At 38.2% G+C, this 20,894-nt stretch overlaps 2 protein-coding genes across 5 annotated transcripts; one reads left to right on the forward strand and one right to left on the reverse strand.

The window, feature by feature from the left end:
* Positions 1-74: 74 nt before the first annotated feature.
* Positions 75-7,152, forward strand: ercc2 (excision repair cross-complementation group 2). The gene is made up of 23 exons (XM_079824084.1): positions 75-250; positions 354-453; positions 828-905; positions 996-1,058; positions 1,176-1,289; positions 1,383-1,499; positions 2,207-2,323; positions 2,405-2,528; positions 2,615-2,711; positions 2,808-2,941; positions 3,274-3,442; positions 3,563-3,681; positions 3,872-3,941; positions 4,035-4,104; positions 4,454-4,555; positions 5,496-5,559; positions 5,646-5,767; positions 5,853-5,945; positions 6,069-6,141; positions 6,234-6,304; positions 6,386-6,529; positions 6,598-6,741; positions 6,933-7,152. The coding sequence occupies exons 1-23, from the start codon at positions 246-248 to the stop codon at positions 7,023-7,025; spliced, it is 2,283 nt and encodes a 760-aa protein (XP_079680210.1). The 5' UTR covers positions 75-245; the 3' UTR covers positions 7,026-7,152.
* A 390-nt stretch (positions 7,153-7,542) lies between these two features.
* On the reverse strand, positions 7,543-20,666 carry klc3 (kinesin light chain 3). Of its 4 annotated transcripts, XM_079824087.1 has the most exons (14): positions 20,447-20,654; positions 19,172-19,198; positions 18,029-18,248; positions 17,715-17,945; positions 15,724-15,799; positions 15,199-15,424; positions 15,000-15,087; positions 14,819-14,920; positions 12,169-12,342; positions 11,990-12,089; positions 11,834-11,883; positions 10,059-10,189; positions 9,904-9,970; positions 7,543-9,200 (listed from the first exon to the last, which is right to left on the reverse strand). In XM_079824087.1, the coding sequence occupies exons 3-14, from the start codon at positions 18,236-18,238 to the stop codon at positions 9,114-9,116; spliced, it is 1,542 nt and encodes a 513-aa protein (XP_079680213.1). In that variant the 5' UTR covers positions 18,239-18,248; positions 19,172-19,198; positions 20,447-20,654; the 3' UTR covers positions 7,543-9,113. The 4 variants fall into 4 exon arrangements, with proteins under 4 accessions (XP_079680213.1, XP_079680214.1, XP_079680212.1 ...); XM_079824088.1 differs by lacking the exon at positions 19,172-19,198 and having other exon boundaries at positions 7,920-9,200; positions 20,628-20,666; XM_079824086.1 differs by lacking the exon at positions 19,172-19,198 and having other exon boundaries at positions 7,920-9,200; positions 20,447-20,666.
* Between the last annotated feature and the right edge of the window lie 228 nt (positions 20,667-20,894).

Consider the following 20,894-nt stretch of genomic DNA (forward strand, 5'->3'; position numbering starts at 1 on the left):
GCGTATCATCCAATGAGATGAGAGCCTGGGGCGGGTTGTCAAGTGAACAACCAATCACAGAAGCAATATACTTTACGTGTTTTATTAGCGACAGCTTTTTGTGCTACTAGGAACACCCGTGTTACTCGATAGTAGTCTTTTGTGTAATATACACATGACAGTTATATAGACAGATATAGTATTGTGTAAAATGATAGAAAACTGACCGCAAGAAGTGTTACAGTGCTGCAAAGCTACCAGCTAACATGAAGTGAGTAAAACCGTAAAATTTCAATATGGACTAGTAGCATTGCTGCAAATTTACCAGAAGTTTTCTGCTCCCCAGAAGTCTAATTCCCCTTTCATCCCTTTAGGCTGAATATCGACGGGTTATTAGTCTACTTTCCGTATGACTACATTTATCCCGAACAATACTCGTACATGCTTGAGCTGAAGAGGACGCTGGATGCAAAGGTATGTTATAATACGTTCATCCATTGAGACAATTTCGTATATATAAAACATTAACATTATGGGTTATTGTCATGACATTTCATGCAGTGTTACATGCAATACTTCATAAATAAAATAAATAAAAATACAACAACCCCCCCCCCCTCCTTTTTCTATTACTTTACACATAATTACTTATTTTAGAATAATCTGCATACAATATCTGTAATCTTATATTAACTAAGACTGAGACCACATGAGGTATTTATACTTTTACATTTGTGTCACAACAGGGGTGTTTAAATGACCTAGTGAAAGTTAAAAAAATCTAAATATACAACATGTGTATTTGACTGTCTGTCGAATTGTTTCTCCCTTCTATTATGTGTGCAAAGGGTCATGGAGTTCTCGAGATGCCCTCAGGAACAGGAAAAACAATTTCTCTTCTTTCCCTCATCGTTGCTTACCAAAAGGTCTGTCTGTGTTTTACAATCGGAAGCTTCACTGTTCTGACAGTTTGATAACCGTGCACATATCTTAATTTATATTTTCACGTCTTGCAGGCTTACCCTTTAGAAGTCACCAAGCTCGTCTACTGCTCTCGCACTGTGCCTGAGATAGAAAAGGTATTCAATAACTGACATTATTTACATGTTTACAACCCATTGCATAACGTTTTTATTTAATTTCTTTTCATCAGTTAATCATGTATGTTTTTTCTGCATCCTCTCTTCTCCTGTCAGGTTGTGGAAGAGCTAAGGAAACTAATGGACTATTATACAAAGCAAACTGGAGTAAAAAACGACTTTCTCGCACTGGCACTTTCCTCACGGAAAAACCTGTGCATTCATCCTGAGGTAGAAGCTGCTCAATGAGCAGATTTGTGTGTGGTTTCAGTCAAATTTGTGTACGGGTGAACTCATTAAGTGAAAGTGAATGTATGATTACAGGTGAGCTCTCTGCGTTTCGGAAAAGAAGTAGACGGAAAGTGTCACAGTCTGACAGCATCGTATGTTCGAGCGCAGCATCACAGTAACCCGAGTCAAGCGGTCTGCCAGTTCTATGAGGTATGAAGCATTTCCAGAGATGTATAAAGTACTAGAGACACAGACTTGAGTAAAAGTACAAGTTCCTTATCAAAAAAGTGACTTGAGTAGAAGTTAAAGTGCTCTTTAAGCACACTTAAGTAGAAGTACTAAAGTATTCAACATTTTTTGTACTTAAGTATTGCAAGTAGTTTATTTTAAAATGTACTACTCAAGTACTGAAAGTAAAAGTACAAGTATTGTGTTATGTAGTTATTAAAGAAAGTAGTCAAAAGTTTGAACATCGAAAATATGTACTGAAGTAAAAGTGGAAGTAGGAGGAAAAAATAATACTCTAGTAAAGTACAGATACTGCCTTTTAGTACTTAAGTACAGTAGTGAAGTAGTTCTACTTCGTTACTATACATCTCTGAGCATTTCTCAGGTATATGCTGTAGCATTTGTCCTTTTGTTTTGTTACTTTACAATCCTGGCACAGTTTGTGTCATTTAGTCATAAGTCACTCTGAGTCTTTTAGGTCTGATTCCTTGTATACAGGGAATTACAATATATTTTATTGTATTCTAGTATATGAAATATAAATTATGTACATATTTTTATTTGTAATGTTTTAAAATAGTAAATATTTATTATGATTATTTTTTACTATTATTATCATTTTATTTATTGTAATTTGAACTGTATAGTCTTTAATTACTTGCATATTTAAATGATTTTCCTGTATGCAGGAATTTGATGCAGTTGGCAGACAAGTGCCCATTCCCCCTGGTATATATAACTTGGATGATCTGAAGGACTTTGGGCGTAGAAAGGGCTGGTGTCCGTACTTCCTGGCACGATACGCAGTGAGTACTTTGCTAGATTTAGTATGATGTTTTTTGTGCATGCAATTGATTGTTGTTGCTTTCATATGTTGCTTCATTCAGATTCTTCACGCAAACATAGTAGTGTACAGCTACCATTACTTGCTAGATCCAAAAATTGCAGACCTGGTCTCAAAAGAGCTCGCAAAGAAATCTGTAGTCGTGTTCGATGAGGCTCACAACATCGGTGAGTAGCAAATCGCAGTGCTTGTCAATGTTATCCATATCATGCGGACAGATCGTGGTTATTTAAGCTGATATTGTTCCCTCTAGATAATGTGTGTATTGATTCCATGAGCGTCAACATTACCAGGAGGACGCTGGATCGCTGCCAGACTAATGTGGAAACCCTGCAAAACACCATTAGCAGGTGTGACAATATAGCGGGAGAGTAAATTGAGTATCTTATTTATTACTAAATGGTAATGTCTTTAATTTCCTGCATTCTGCTTGTGGTCTTTTAAAGAATTAAGGAAACCGATGCTGCCAAACTTCGAGAAGAATACAGGAGATTAGTTGAGGGTCTTAAAGAAGCAAATGTCGCCCGAGAAACTGACGTCTATCTGTCCAATCCCGTTTTGCCAGATGAAATCCTCCAAGGTCAGTTTTTATTATCTACAACGACCCACAAAGTATTTGGACATTTAAGCCACACTTAAAAAGATGCCTGTCACTAAATTAGATACAAGATATCAAACCAAGTTGCATCTGTAAACACATGTCATATTTCTGAGGCATTTTAAGTTATGACTTTCAACCACCTGTTCCCATTGTTATACTTTTTGTCTTGATTTTGAGCAATACAAATGCTATTTATTCTATCATATGACTTCTTTTGTGAAATTTTGTGTTTTAAAATTGCAATATTTTGGTTTATAAAGTAAGGACATTCATACATTTGATATGTTTGGCACATGTGACTTCCACTACAGAGGCTGTTCCTGGAAGCATCCGCACTGCTGAGCACTTTGTTGGCTTTATGAAGCGCTTCCTCGAGTACCTGAAGGCACGTTTGCGGATCCATCATGTGGTGCAGGAGAGTGCTCCTCAGTTCCTCAAAGACATCTTCGAGAAGGTCTGCATTGACCGCAAACCCCTGAGGTGAGAAAAAGGAACAGTCTGTATCTTCTGTCATCCCGTACTGGAAATACTGATGGTCATTATTAAGTAATGAAGCCACATTTTCACCCCAGCCAAAATGTATATTTAATCCACTTCCAGATTTTGTGCCGAGAGGCTGCGCTCACTGCTGAGGACGCTGGAGATTGCAGACATCGCTGACTTCTCAGCCATTACCCTGATCTCACACTTTGCCACACTTGTCAGCACCTACAGCAAAGGTAGGAGCTGATGGTGCAGTCATATTTACCCTTGTTCTGCGAATTGACATGGAAATTCAGTCATTTCAATTGGAATCCAGTATCGTAGTTTAAGTTAGACATGAGGAAACGCCACAGTGACCAATAGAAAGCTGTTCTACTTATGATTTCCTTCAAAAGTGAGTTATTATGAGTAATTGTTCTCTTTTAGGCTTCACCATCATCATTGAGCCCTTTGAAGATAAAACGCCAACAATAGCGAATCCTGTTCTTCATTTCAGGTGCATTAATTCTGCTGTAATACAATCATTTCTATTAAATGTCTATTAATTTCAGTTTATTAGAATTATCACTAACTTTCCCTTTCTCTGCAGCTGTATGGACCCCTCTATCGCCATAAAGCCAGTGTTTGGGCGCTTTCAGTCAGTTATCATTACGTCTGGGGTAAGCTGTGCTCCTCAATCCATGTGCCGCTATCTTTGCATGAATATTAGATTACACACGCCCTGCCTACTAATCTCTTCATTATAATCCCACTGTAACACTCATGCCATCTGTGTAAGACGCACTTCACTTTCACCTTAAAGTGTGCAGGCCGCATTTGAAATGGGTTTGCTTGAGCTTGCTAATTGGTTTAAAGGGCACCTTTCATCAAACATCAGTAGCCTACACTCCTACATCATCCGTTATTCTACGTTGTCTACTTCTGAAGCTATTCATTTTAGAAACTTCACTATTCTGGGTTAGCAACTTTTGGATTTAAGATAATTTTTTTTAATCTCTCTCCAAATAGACACTCTCTCCACTGGACATCTACCCACGCATCCTTGATTTCCGCCCAGTCACTGTGGCGTCCTTCACCATGACACTGGCACGAACCTGCCTGTGCCCTCTTGTGAGTTATGACTGCGGCAATGTCACCAAACTCTTTGTGTTGTTTACCGTTTGAAGAAAGCAATTATGCAAAATTTGCATATTTAATTGAAAGTTTTAAGTGAAGATATGCAGGACGGGTGTCTTTTAAAGACAAACTTGCACAATTTTCAAAGGTCCCCCAAAATAGACCAGATATTTTCAGTATTTTTGCTGTAATTATGACAATATATTAAATTAACCACAATTATTTTCTTGATTCCAGAACAGTAGTTTACGTCTTGTATTTGTGTCTTTTACTATTTTAATTTAGATTATAGTTTAATTGTTTTAATATATTAATAATTATTTATTTACTTAAAGGGTTACTTCAGCGTTTGGCATAAAGCTTTGTATCAGTAGAAAACCGTAGTTTATTTGAATGATGGTACTTTCCCCCTCATATCGCCCTGAGACGAGAGAATTATGCATTTTATTTCTGGAAAAAAATCCTCCGATGACACAAATATCGTCATTTTGCATCATCTGAGGATTTTTTTGGCCAGAGACTTTCGTTCGGCTCACTCATACTTTATTGAAAATACACGTTCAGTTTTTAATTGTAGTGTCTGTTCTCTAACTGAACAAAATTATTTTATTACTATGAATATCAAAACGACGGTGGGGGCGGTGCCGCGGTGGGCAAGTGATATAACCAGTAGCCGCGGCTTTGGGAGTGGCCTTGTAGGGCAGCGAAGCAAGTGCATTCTGGGTGTTGTCTTTTCTCGGTCTAGAAGGCACCAAATTCAAAAATAATTTCACATTTCTACTACATAAACGACCCAGTTTAAATACACATTCATCTTCCCAGCGCTGAAGTACCCTTTTAAATACTTTTAAGTCATCCTGTGGTTGAGAACCACTGCATTAAGCAGTATTATTAATTTTTTTAGACAATTTAGTTTTTCCAATTTTTTTTTCAGATTGTTGGCCGAGGGAATGATCAGGTAGCGATGACCTCCAAGTTTGAGACCAGAGAAGATTTTGGTAAGTTGTTTTATGAATTTTGTTTGCGAAACTGGCTTTATTTTGGAGTGCTGTTGAAAGATACCCATTTTTACTACATCCCATAGCTGTGATCCGGAACTATGGAAACTTGCTGCTGGAAATGTCTGGCATTGTCCCTGACGGAATTGTGGCATTCTTCACAAGTTACATTTACATGGAGAACATCGTGGCCTCCTGGTATGAACAGGTATGAAGAAGCAACTCGATTCCTTCTCAGATCATTTAAAGTACTGCTATTATAATCATGACTCATTCACTTGCTGGATTTTTAGGGAATCCTTGAGAACATCCAAAGGAACAAGCTCATTTTCATAGAGACCCAGGACGCAGCCGAGACTAGCATGGCCCTGGAGAAGTATCAGGAGGTCAATAAACATTGGGTTTTTAATGCTCTCTAATCCTATTTCCCTTAATCGTGTTGTGTAATGTTGACTTTATTTTAAGTTTCCTGTATTAATGTAATCACTTTTGTTATCTTTCACTTTCAGGCCTGTGAGAACGGCAGAGGAGCAATTCTGCTCTCAGTGGCAAGAGGGAAAGTGTCAGAGGGGATTGACTTTGGTAGATACTAGTCCCTTGATCAATTTGATGCTGTCTTAAAAAAAAAATGGAGTAAAAACTGATCCACAAGAGGTTTTCTTTTTAATCCCCAGTTCATCATTTTGGTCGTGCCGTTATCATGTTTGGAGTGCCGTATGTTTACACCCAGAGCCGAATCCTCAAGGTTGGCAGAACTCACAGATCAGGATTTCTTTCTAATACATTCTGTAACTGATAAAAATCCTGACCTGTCTTCTTGAATCAGGCACGGTTGGAATACCTCAGAGACCAGTTTCAAATCCGGGAAAATGACTTCCTGACGTTTGATGCGATGCGGCATGCGGCTCAGTGTGTGGGTAGGGCCATCCGAGGCAAAACAGACTATGGCCTGATGATCTTTGCAGATAAAGTAAGTAAACTGGTGGGACAGTTGCACGTAAACCTTTCCTTGTCGTTTAATTGTTATTTTTCCCTCAGCGTTATGCACGAGCAGATAAGCGAGGAAAGCTGCCCCGCTGGATCCAGGAACACCTCACAGATGGAAGCCTGAATCTGACCATTGACGAGACGGTGCAGTTATCTAAACACTTTCTGCGACAGATGGCTCAGCCCTTCAGACAGGTAAGGTCAAATCATGGGTGACCACAATCATCCGTTCAATGATCTAAATTCATTCAGTTAGTACTTGTATTCTTTCAAAATTTAGAAGCAGCTGAAATAGTATGCAAGCAAAAAGCGAGAGCGTATGAAACGTTAGCAGGGATGAGTTTGCGAGGTGCATATTCTCATTTATGTTGAACTTTGTGTGGCAGGAGGATCAGTTGGGTTTGTCTCTGCTGACCCTGGAACAATTGCAGTCTGAGGACATGCTCAAGAAAATTGCCCAGATTGCGCATCAAGCCTGAGGTCTCTCACAGTGGAAAGGAACAAAATTGAGCCTGTGTATATATATGTATTTTTTTTATGATGCTTTAATATGGTGTTTTCTACAACAATCCCAGTAGCATTAATAAATGCTGTTCTTAAACCAGTGTCATTCTGTACTGTTTGAAACTTGCCGTCTCAGAAGCAGCTGTAGAGGGCACACAAGCACATTAAATCACCACAGTTAGGGGAGACTACTGGAAGACACCAGGGGCCATTTATAAAACGTGCGTATGAACAGATGTACACTAAAAAAACCACACCAACATTCATATTTATAAAAAAGTATTTTACGTGGAAAAGTCTGAGCAGACGTATGACCATTTCCTTATGGCAAAGAGTCGGAGTACCTCAGGTATTTGGAAATCCAAGGATTTGGATGTTGACTGTTAATTTGGGGGCGTTTACAAGGCCGAGATCTGAAACCATTCAGCTACACACAATTTCAAGATAATTTGCGTGTATGTTTGTTCCCTGAATCATACATGCGCACATTTGAAGCATGTATTAAATATTTTATTTATGCTATAGAAAACAATTTGGTCACTTGATAAAAATAATGAGGCAAAAAGCACAGAATAATCACTTTGTGGGACAATCAAAATATGTTTTTGACTGGTTGGCACAGGCAGTCGTCCACCCATACAAAGAGAACAAGCTTGCCAATTAATGAAGTAACTGTGGCAAAAGTGTTGGTAAGATCCTAGGAAGAGAAAAGGGAGGAGAGCACCTGCAAATGAGATCATTGGTTAAAAGACAAGTTCAGACGTCCTACAGGCATCTCGGCTTTGTTGCTTTGTTCAATAAAGTCTTATTTTGACTTCTGGAACTCTGCCCCTTGAGCCTTATTTGCAAGAATGGGCCAAATCAGCTGTCATTCACCTATTTATCAGACAGTACACATTTTGATTAAGACAGAGGTAGAACAATTTTATTTGGTTCATCAGCAACATTGTGTACATATATATGTGCATATGTAACATTCAACCATATAGCATGTACAACTGTTTAGATTATGTAACAACTCATTGATTTCTATGTGCAAATGTCTTTACCTCTAAATAACTACTTCCACTAACTCGATTCAAGTTATATACTGTATATTACTTTAGTACCCTCAAGTTCAGCTATAAAATCCTTCCTATTGTGATAGAAGTGCTAAAACTAAAACAACAGTACAGCATATATCGACTATATACACACAATATGTGCTTGAAATTGAAAAATAAAAAGTCCCTTATTTTATAGGCACAAGTAAGTACCACAATAGTTTGACATTACCTCAGAAATGTTTCATTTATCTTGGAATGTAACATGTAGCTTTAATTAGGAATTTGAAGTGCATTTAGATCAGATTTTAAGATTTATGTGCAACTGAAATTGTTCCATTCCAATACTATAATTTTACTGCATGATGGCGTGAGAACATGGAATTGATTTCACATAATGCTACAATATGTTAAGGTGGAGTCACATTAAGGTGGAGAAAATTCATGAGCCAAAAAAAAAGGTTACTTGTCTATAGTGTAGCGATGCATGAAGCATAGTTCACACGTCACTTTCAAATCAGGCAGAAAGTTGGTCAAAGCAACAAAATGCGCGTCCAACGTTTTAGTCCTTGCCTGATCGTGTGGGTTCCTATTGAAATGACTATTTCGCCTGAAAGTTTTTGCAAAGTAACAGTAAATCTGACCGCACCTTTAGTGAAAAAACTGTATCCTGCTGAAGGTTGCGGTAAAAGTATAGTAATTGTAGGAATTCATATTTATTAAAATTGGATAGTACTATTAGCAAAACCACAAACTGGTCTTAGCTTTGGAATGCAATAAGTTAAGATTCTCTGTGACTTTTTATATTGCAACTGGTTTAAATAAAAACAAAAAAGAGATCCAAAACCTAATCCAAAGTGTGCTTCCCTTTCCCAGAAGCACTTTGACAGACTGCTTTGACGTGTGTGCCTCAGGGAGGCCTGCATTCATTGTCACATACTATTTCTCATATTATTGTCAGATAGGATCTCTGCGGTTATTACAGACCATTCAGTTGACGTCATATGGTGTGGCTGAAGGTTAGCTGTCTCCACCCAGAGACGCGCGGCGGGCTAAACTCTGCGTGCTGGAACTCAGACCCCGTGTATCTGTTAGCCTCTTGGGCATCTGAAAAGACAAAACTAGGCTTTAATAATCCATTAATATTGATCTAATTCCGGATTAGTGAAATTATACCCTGCCGTTCAAAACTTTAGGGTCACTAATTTTTTGTTGTTGAATAGTTTAAAATACTTTCATTCAGCAAGGACACATTAAATTGGTCAAAAGTGACAGTAGACTTTTATGAATAACTGCTGTTTTAAAAAAAAAACTTTATTCATCAAAGAACAGTAAAAAAAAAAAAATTCAACATTGATAATAAGAAATGTTTTTGAGCACCAAATCAGCATGTTAGAATGATTTCTGAAGGATCAAGTGACACTGAAGACTGGAGGAATGATGCTGAAAATTCAGCTTTGCATCACAAGAATAAATTACATTTAAAGATGTATTAAAATAGAAAAGTTATTTTAACTAGTAATAATATTTCACAATATTACTGTTTTTACTGTATTTTTCTGATCAAATAAATGCAGCCTTGGTGAGCAAGAGACTTCTTTCAAAAACACTAAAAACTTTGAAATTTACTAGCACACCTCTCCTAAACAAGATTTGAGGTATCATACATGTCCAAACCACAACCGGTGGGAAACAAGTTGAATATTTATGGTTAGGGGTCTGTTCAAATCCTAAACCCAAAGTATAATAAAACTATGAGGATTATGTGTGAAATACTTGAGAAAATTTGAAGAGAAAAGACTCAACTTACCATAGCAGCCTCTTGATTCTCTTTAAGACTCACATTAAGCACATTGAGAGAATTGGCTCTCTTCATCCTTTTTAAAAATAGAGTAGTAGTTCAAAATTCTGCTCTATTCTACATAAAAAGTGATGCGAGCTGAACAAAAAGCAGAATATCATTACCCAGCAGCTCGAGGGGCCGTTTCTTCTGTTCCAACTCCTTTCAGCTTCCGAACAAGCTTTTCGCTGCTTCGTCTTATGGATTCTCGGAGCTTGGTAAATGATCCGCTGCGCTTTAGACTTCCCAGACCATCCTACAGTACAAACACACAGGAAATAAACATAAAAAGCTATTTCTCCTTATAAAACATATACAGGGGCTGGTCATATAATTAGAATATCATCAAAAAGTTGATTTATTTCACTAATTCCATTCAAAAAGTGAAACTTGTATATTATATTCATTAATTACACACAGACTGATATATTTCAAATGTTTATTTCTTTTAATTTTGATGATTATAAATGACAACTTAAGAAAATCCCAAATTCAGTATCTCAGAAAATTAGAATATTACTTAAGACCAATACAAATTTTTATAAATCTTGGCCAACTGAAAAGTATAAACATGAAAAGAATGAGCATGTACAGCACTCAATACTTAGTTGGGGCTCCTTTTGCCTGAATTACTGCAGCAATGCGGCGTGGCATGGAGTCGATCAGTCTGAGGCACTGCTCAGGTGTTATGAGAGCCCAGGTTGCTCTGATAGTGGCCTTCAGCTCTTCTGCATTGTTTGGTCTGGCATATCGCATCTTCCTCTTCACAATACCCCATCGATTTTCTATGGAATTAAGGTCAGGCGAGTTTGCTGGCCAATTAAGATCAGGGATACCATGGTCCTTAAACCAGGTACTGGTTGCTTCGGCACTGTGTGCAGGTGCCAAGTCCTGTTGGAAAATGAAATCTGCATCTCCATAAAGTTGGTCAGCAGGAGGCATGAAGTGCTCTAAATCTTCCTGGTATACGGCTGCGTTGACCTTGGACCTCAGAAAACACAGTGGACCAACACCAGCAGATGACATGGCACCCCAAACCATCACTGACAGTGGAAACTTTACACTGGACCTCAAGCAACGTGGATTGTGTGCATCTCCTCTCTTCCTCCAGACTCTGGGACCCTGATTTCCAAAGGAAATGCAAAATTTACTTTCATCAGAGAACATAACTTTGGACCACTCAGCAGCAGTCCAGTCCTTTTTGTCTTTAGCCCAGGCGAGACGCTTCTGACACTGTCTGTTGTTCAAGAGTGGCTTGACACAAGGAATGCGACAGCTGAAACCCATGTCTTGCATACGTCTGTGCGTAGTGGTTCTTGAAGCACTGATTCCAGCTGCAGTCCACTCTTTGTGAATCTCCCCCACATTTTTGAATGGGTTTTGTTTCACAATCCTCTCCAGTGTGCGGTTATCCCTATTGCTTGTACACTTTTTTCTACCACATTTTTCCCTTCCCTTCGCCTCTCTATTAATGTGCTTGGACAGCCAGCCTCTTTTGCAATGACCTTTTGTGTCTTGCCCTCCTTGTGCAAGGTGTCAATGGTCGTCTTTTGGACAACTGTGAAGTCAGCAGTCTTCCCCATGATTGTGTAGCCTACAGAACTAGACTGAGAGACCATTTAAAGGCCTTGGCAGGTGTTTTGAGTTAATTAGCTGATTAGAGTGTGGCACCAGGTGTCTTCAATATTGAACTTTTTCACAATGTTCTGATTTTCTTAAGTTATCATTTATAATCATCAAAATTAAAAGAAATAAGCATTTGAAATATATCAGTCTGTGTGTAATGAATGAATATAATATACAAGTTTCCCTTTTTGAATGGAATTAGTGAAATAAATCAACGTTTTGATGATATTCTAATTATATGACTAGCACCTGTATATTTGGATTGGAAACATACCTGTCTAGAGCTTCCCTCTTCTGTATGTATCCAAACCGGCCGTCCGTCCCCTTTATAGATGTGAAAATATTCATTTACTATTGGATAGGTATGTTTAATAGGCCAAACTATGGTGTGTAGATAATTCTTTGAAGGCAGATATAAAACAAATTTTACCCTCCACTGAGCCGAACTCCTTCTCATGAGCACGAGTCAGAATCTCTTTATAAAGAGCCTCAGCTTGCCTGTATTTACCCTGCTTGAGGTAGCAGGAGGCCTGAGGAGCACACGGTGTGTTATATAACACATAATATAATACTGCTATCATTATTAAGTAACTCATTGCCTATCCTCACAAGGTTGTTCTTCGTCTTTGCCACGTTGGCATCGTCAGGACCCAGCTGGCTCTGGTAAATGTGCAGGGCGCGTTCATAGTACTGCTCCACCTCCTGGTATTTGCCCTGGTTCTGGCATAGAAGGGCTAAGTTATTCAGCTGCTTGGCTACATCGGGGTGATCCATCCCAAGCACCTGTCACCAGACAAAGATAGACAAGATATTTAGAAAAGACCAGTGGTTCTCAACCTTTTTGACTCCAAGGACCCCCAAATGTCCACAACCATATTTAAAGGCCCCACAACTTTTCCAGTTGTTCTTGATTTACTGGATAAATATTAAAGGGTTAGTTCACCCAAAAATGAAAATTCTGTCATTAATTACTCACCCTCATGTCGTTGGACACCCGTAAGACCTCCGTTCATATTCGGAACACAAATGAAGATATTTTAGTTGAAAGCTGATGCTGAGAAAGGCTTCACACAGGCCTCCATTGGCATTCAGTACATTGACACTTCCAAGATCCATGAAAGGCACTTAAAACGTCGTTACAAAGTCTATCTCACCACAGTGGCTCTACAATAATCATACAATGCGACGACAATAGTTTTTGTGCGCAAAAAAAAATCAAAATAACACCTTTATCCAACTTGTTCTTGTCTTCCGTGTGCGCCTCCACGACGCATGCGCGAGAATATGACGTAGCGCCGGTGTTCGGGAATCGATGAAATACACACTTAAGCCCCATTTTGAGCACTACGCCGAGACCTAAAGCACGATCAATGTAGAATCCAACAGCTTAGACACGCGCGTCTTCCTCTGCTCGTAAACAAATCGCTTCTGGGTCATATGTCCGAACGCCGGATCTGCGTCATATTCTCGCGCATGCGTCGTGGAGGCGCACACGGAAGTCGAGAACAAGTTGGATAAAGGTGTTATTTTGATTTTTTTTTGCGCACAAAAACTATTGTCGTCGCATTGTATGATTATTGTAGAGCCACTGTGGTGAGATAGACTTTGTAACGACGTTTTAAGTGCCTTTCATGGATCTTGGAAGTGTCAATGTACTGAATGCCAATGGAGGCCTGTGTGAAGCCTTTCTCAGCATCAGCTTTCAACTAAAATATCTTCATTTGTGTTCCGAATATGAACGGAGGTCTTACGGGTGTCCAACGACATGAGGGTGAGTAATTAATGACAGAATTTTCATTTTTGGGTGAACTAACCCTTTAAGGATATTGACTATTTATTTTAATATATAATTTCCGCCCGATAAAAAAGAGCAAAGCTAGAAAAATATTTGTTCGTTATAAAAATGACCATGTAGCTATACGATTTTATTCGTTTACATGACTACAAATCAAACATATTTCCAGGTTTTCCAAGATTGTTGGAATCCTGGTTCATCAAAGACAAAAAAATTGTGTCCCATTTTAAATCATTTTAAGTCATCTTCAGGCCCCTAGTTGAGAAGCTGTATGTGCATGTAAAAATAATAATAACAATAAAAATATATTTATTTACACAAGATATTTAAATGTATATAAATAAGGGTGGTAATGTACACTAGCATTCATATGTTTGTGGTTGGTAAAAATGTATGTTTTTGAAAGAAGTCTCTTATTTTCACCAAGGCTGCATTTTTGCATCAGCAAATCCAGTAAAAACAGTCCTACTGTGAAATAGTATTACAATTTAAGAAAGCTGAATTTTCAGCATCATTACTCCAGTCTTCAGTGTCACATGATCCTTCAGAAATCATTCTAATATGATGACTTGGTGTACAAGAAACTTTTATAATTATTATCAATGTTCAAAACAGTTGTACTGCTTAATATTTTTGTGAAAACCAAGATTTTTTTCTTTGACAAATTTAAAGAACCGTAGAACAAATAGAATTTTTCTGTAACAATGTTAAAAGTCTTTACTGTCACTTTTGATCAATTTAATGCATCCATGCTGAATAAAAGTATTAATTTCTTTCAAAAAGAAATCTTACTCCCCAAACTTTTGAACGGTAGTGTGTCACAGATTCCCCTGTGTTTGTGGGCTTTTATGTTATTTCCTGTTGTATGTTTTGCTTTGTAGTTCTTTGTAGTTTTTCATGCTGATTTAGTTCTCCAGGTGTTTCCTATCTGTCATGCCCCCTTGTTACCTTGTTTAGCTAGTCTTCCCTGTGTATTTATAGTGCTTGTGTTCCACTCATGTTTTATCAGTCATTGTACGCATGTATTAGCCTGGATGCTAGCCGAACTTAGCCCCGCCCACAACATTTGAGTTCAGGAAGTTCGGTCATTTACACTCATCTTCTTCTACTTTTTCCAGCGTGCATGCAGTTGAGTTCTGTTGACAACTCTGCGTCGCTCAACACTGATTGGTTGTAGGTCTATCCAATTGAGTGCGGAGGCATTTTCCTTCCTGGTTCGGTTGAAACATTCCCCATAATCACAGCCCAATGGAGCAGAATCAGACTCATATTCTGACTAGAATCTGAGTATGACGTATGTATGGATGTGGTATTATGAGTTCCTTGTTTCTTTTTTAGTTTTGTCATTAAATGTTCCGGCACTTAGATTCGCTTCCCTGCCTGCTCGTTCCACACTCTGCGTTACATAGTGTAAGTGGATATGATCTGACAGTTGGGATTACCATTCTTCTATTATGTCAGTACCTTTTCTCTGATCTCCAAAGCTCTTTTACACAATGGCTCTGCCTCTTTGTACTTCCCCCTTTTCCCATACAACACAGCCAGATTATTCAGAGTAGCTGCCACCTACAAATACAAACACATAAACTCAAGGAAAAGGATATGTGAATTTTTTTACTTCCTAAAGAAATCAAACTGTGCATACTGCTGGATGGTCCATGCCTAGTGTCTTCTCACGGATGGCCAATGCATCATTCAGGAGATTGGCAGCTTCCTTGTATTTGTTTTGATCCCTTTAAAGCATAAAATTAATAAAAATCATTTAATACGGTTATCATTTAAATACAAATATTGATTCTGTAAATGATAAGTTACATTTTTATTTGATGTTCTATAAAACTGACCTGTACACTAAAGCCAGAATATTGAGCATGGTAGCAACATCTGGGTGACTGTGGCCCGAGGATTTCTCCAGGTCCTCCAGAGCTTGCTTGCAGAGCGGCACGGCCACCTCGTAGCGGCCCTGAGAGGCGTACTGGATCACCAGGTTGTGGAGCGTTCGGAGTCGGGCAGGGATCTCATATCCTCCCTGCTGGGCAGCGGCGGCGGCACTACTGTGTGGCCGAGACACTGCAAATACAAGAGCTGCGCTGAGACGCATGTACACATGCTCCAATAGACGGTTCATGTGTTCAAATCCATCTTGTGACATTTCTCAATTTCCTGTCCTCTACCCTTACCTCAATAAAGAAGGGCAAAAACAATCTTTCAGGAGTTTAAATTCTAGTTGAGGTTGTACTAAATTCTAACTGTGCTTGAAATCAAACACCGCCCTAAACCTATCTTAGGCCAACCTAGCAGCTGACATGGCAAAAACTCTGAAAACAAATGTGTAAAGGAACAGCTGTGGTCTGTGAGGAATGATGTACTGTGTGATTGCTCCTCTTCTTCAGTAGGAAAGAGATCATCAAGGGATTCCTTCCCTGAAGAAGAATCTTTATCCTCCTGCAAGAAACAAATACAAGAACATGTCATGAGTGTATTATTTAATATTTTGGAAAGCCTTTAGACCCGTGGTTCTCAACCAGCACACTTCCAAAATAACTTAGAAATATTTCAATTAATAAATGATTATGCAAGTTTAGGGTCCAATTCTCGCTATTTACTAGTTGCTTATTAGCATGCATATTACTAGGATATTGGCTGTTTATTATTACGTATAAAGCACATATTAATGTCTTATTCTACATGACCTTATTCAATATCCCTTAAAGGTCGTGTTTTTTTGAAGCTTTGATTGTGTTTACAGTGTGCAATATAACATGTGTTCATGTTTCGCGTGTAAAAAAACACAGTATTTTTCACACAATTTACTTACCTGTATACCGCTGTTTTCACTGTCCTCAAAACGGCTTGAAAGATTTCCCTGTTCTATGAAGTCCCTCCTTCAGAAATACGTAACGAGTTCTGATTGTGCCAGCGGTTCCCGTGTTTTGATTCGACAGCAGCTTAGCGCACGTTACCCGGAAAGGTCACGCCTCTTACCATAACGGGGAGATGAACGCGCTCAAACTACAGCCCCTGAAGGCCAAACAAAGGTGATTTGACTCCGGGATGAAAATAACAGCGTCTGAACGACATGGCGACAAACACAACCGAACCGAACCGAACGCAACACTTCCTCTTCTCCACGAGGGAACAACAAGACCACGCCCCCTTTTTCGCGTATTCTTGTGGGCGGAGGTTAGTCGACAAACTGTTCTACTGACGTAATTAAAGCAGGATGTACATGGATGTAGTCCAAACCGGCCGTTCGCTGTAGGCTTTGAAAGGGAACTTCTGTCAAATAAAATATCTCGCTTGGCATTGAACTTTGAGCTTTATAATTTTACAGGTATTATTTATGCTCTAACAGCAACATTACACACTAACTAAAGTTTGAAAAATGGGATCACGAAGAACAGGACCTTTAATCCTACCCAATACCTAAACTTACCAACTACCTTACTAACTATTAATAAGCAGTAATTAGGAGTTTACAAAGGCAAAAGCCATAGTTAATAGTTAGATAATAGTGAGAATTGGACCCTAATCTAAAGTGTGGCAATGATTATTAATATATTAAAATAATCAAATTGTAGTAGCTTTGTCATAATTGCAGCAGGAATACAGAACAATTCTTTGCCTATATGGAGGTCTTCGTCAAAAAGTTGTGTATCTTTAACTTTGGGTATTTGTTATGTCAAATACCAAACCGGGGGTTGATTTTTACTAAAACTAACAGATTTCAAATTTATGAAGGTCAAACTGACTTCTAACCAACTTTTTGCCATAGCATGCATTTATTTTTCCAAATGCCTTTTTGTATGGATAATATGAAAATTCCTCATTAACATATGAAATACATTACGTTTAAAACTATGATAATCCATACAAAAAATAAAGTATACATAACTATACAAATATAATATATCAGTTACAACTGTCCCACTGCTGTGTGGTGTTAATTCCACAGCATATATTAAAAAATATATGCCTGATATGAAATAAGAAATGTAATGTGTGAATAAAAAAAAAAGATACATCTCACTTGTGAGCAAAATATTGTTTTTGTCAAATTATTCAAGTATGATAATTATTTAATTGTGTGCATTTCAGATGCATAAAATGCTTAGCAAGACAAAGGAGCCATTTTAATATTCAAAAAAGTAATTTCCACCACAGAATGCTATTAAAAACAACTTGAGATGTGGTGTAAATGACACTGAGGTGGGAATTGTTTTATTAATGTTTGTTTAAATATTACCAGGAAGCATGATTGAGCAAACAACAATAGAACCACAAAGCTAGTCTAGAACAAAATGTTAAGCCTAAGAATCTAATATTAACTGTAATGAATGTTTTCAAAATGAACCCCTACCAGAGGCGGCTCTTCGTGGTCGTACTTGCGGATGCTGCTCATGAACTGCAGGTGCCTGTTCTGCTCCTCTAAAGTAACCACTTCCTGTTCCCGCTCCTGTAGCTGCTGCTGGGCCCGGGCCAGCTCGTCCCTCAGCCACTGGTTCTCCTGGCACAACCTCCGCACCTGAGCACGCAACTTCTGCTTCTCGGCCTCCAAGGAGCCCAAGTGTGCTGACAGCGCCATCATTACCTGGATGAGCGGGAAACACACAGCTAGGGTGAGTGGAAATGCTCTTAATGTGACAGGTGAATGAAGATGACTGTGTTGCTCACTTGTGCCTCTCCTAAGCCCAGCTCAATCCTCTCCAGAGACTCTAAAATGATGCCGGTCTTCTCCTGCTCCAGGCTGCCGCTCTCGCTGGACTTCTGGCTCTGGAGCGTTTCCTGCAGGCTGTCCAGCAGCGTGCGGTTCTCTCCACGCAAAGCCTCCAGCCCTGCGATCACCTGCTGGGTGCTGCATAGGATTTCCTCCCCTGACAACATGTCTGACCTCCTGGAGAGGAACATATATGTATTTGGTATTTATGTGCATTTATTGTGCAAATGGAGCATGATTCCAAGGACCTTTTTACATGCAGAAAAGGGGGAACATTTACAAGAAGTTCAAACTTTGTTCTTACATGAGGAGAAGGGTCACATTTACACTTAAATTTTATGAAGAAATTAAAACTTTTATTCAGCAAGAATGCATTAAAATGATCAAATGTGACAGTAAAGCCTTTTACACTGACACAAAAGAGTTCTATTTCAAATAAATACTCTTTTTTAAAACTTTATATTAATCAACAAAATCATGAAAAACATGCATCACAGTTTCCAAAAATATATAAAGCAGTTTTTAACCCTGATAATAATTAGAAATGTTTCTTGAACTCCAAATCACATTAGAATGATTTTTGAAGGATCATGTGACACTGAAGACTGGAGTAATGATGCTAAAAATTCAGCTTTGCCATCACAGCAATAAATTACTTTTTAAAAATATTAAAATAGAAAAAAAACTATTTTAAATTACAATAATATTTCACAATATTACTGAGCATGAGAGACTTATTTCAAAAATATTTTAAGTATAACTTTTTAAGTATCCAAATGGTGTACATGCAAATAATTATTCTGCATAGATCAGAACCCAAAGTGTATCTAGTGTATCACTGGATTGTGTCAGATGTACTGATTAGAAAGCCTAACTTTCATCAAGTCAGAAAGTCAAAAGTAATATTTATAGTGTATTTCCACACCATATTTTATAGTTCAGCGCAAAAAGGCTGCTACACTGCGGCTACATAAACTTACACAGACATGACAGGTGATTTGTCAGCCAGAAAAACTCTACACAAGCAACTACTAAACAAGCAGAAAAGGGTCACAGGTAAAATTACATTACACACACAGTATAGAATATCAGAAACTGACCTTAATTCACACTTAAAGCACAATATCCTTTGGCAGCAAAGAAAGAAAAAGCCTCATAATAAAAATGCCTTCTCTGATGGGAAAACAACATGTAAAAGTAACTGCCCTAACAAAACAGCACCATGTGTGATATGTTCAAATGGGCAATATACATGTTTTTCAGTAAGAACCAGAGAATACAACTATTTTAGTTTTAAGAGACTAAGAGCAAAGACCCCTTATAGCTTTAAAAGACTGAGGTGAAGTGAAGCTTCTTTGCCACCCCAACAAGAAAACAAGCAGAAGGGTTGCTAGGTAAGAATCAGTTTACATGTAGGAACAAAGATCCCTCTGGGGAGGTAAAGGTCTGAGATAATGTTTACGCCAGACTGATGAGGTTATCATACACGTGATACGTGGGTTTTAATGGTAATTAATCGAGAAAATAACAAAACAATGATAAATGATGAATTAGGTACCAGTTTGGCATGTTTAAAGGGTGGAGCTGGATAAAGGCTAAACAAAAAAAAGTGTCCTTATTTACTCACCCTCATGTCATTTCAAACTGTGGGACACAAAAGAGAAATTTGAACATTCGCTCTTTATCATGCAATTATAATGAATGAAGACTGGAGGTGTCAAGACCATCATAAAAGTGTCATAAATGTCTGTTCATATGTCTAATGTGCTATATTCCAAATCATCTAATTCAGAATATCAGTGAATGACAAACTAAATGTCAGTCTGATTGTTATAAAAGGAATTGTATCGCTTCAAAGGACAGAACAAGAATCACATTTTGTCATTTTAGAGGTTGACAAACCCACTAATTGTTTACTTTCAGTATAGTGAAAGGAATGGCTAAAATATCATGGCAGAAAGAAAGTTATACAAGTTTGCATTGACAGGAGGGTGAGCAAATAATGACAAAATCTATTGGATTTGATTTTTGAATACTACAGAGATATATTTACATATAAATATAGATGCATGTATATATACTATATATAACCTAAAATGAATGAACTGAATTAATATATTCTTATAATAAACAGGCTATAAGATGGGCAGACCCTTAAAAGGTGATTTTTAGTGGTGATAATTGCAGTCGACTTAATAAACATGCCGACTTTCATCAGATTAGCAGTAGAATCGAAGGATAATTCAGGAAAACAAACACTGACCAAGAAACGAGAGTGTAACAGTCTATCAAACCGCACAGTAAAGCTGTTTATTCTCCCAACTCATTAAAAGAGACTATCGGTCAGTGAGTGTCAACAGCTGACATTTATTTACCTGCAGTAACTCGGACAAGTGTCCGCGACGCGTCCCAACTTTACAGCCAGACAATTCCGACTAAAATATTCCACATCACATCTTTATTTCCCTGATGTAGTAGCGATAAATGACTAAAGCCGTCGCGGTCATTCATTCACCTGTTGTGGCGTCGCAGACGGGCTGAATTAACAGCGCTTACCTGATCCGTCATTGCACACCATGTACGGCGGCTGCGCGCGACCACACAGGCCACCTATCCGTGACAGCTCTGAACTGCGTCTGAATGAGCACCATCATCATATTTTATTTAAATAGTTTTGTTTTTATTTTTTGTATTGGGTAGCCTACTGTGAACTTCTGACAGCCACAGCTGCCAGTATTTTTTTTTACTGTAAATGTAATGTTATATTTTTACAGTGAGTAGGCTATAATGAAACTGACTGACTATAAGTGAGTCAGTGTATGC

The sequence above is a fragment of the Gobio gobio genome (genome assembly GCF_949357685.1).
Source record: "Gobio gobio genome assembly, chromosome: 8".
In the NCBI taxonomy this organism is placed as follows: domain Eukaryota; kingdom Metazoa; phylum Chordata; class Actinopteri; order Cypriniformes; family Gobionidae; genus Gobio; species Gobio gobio.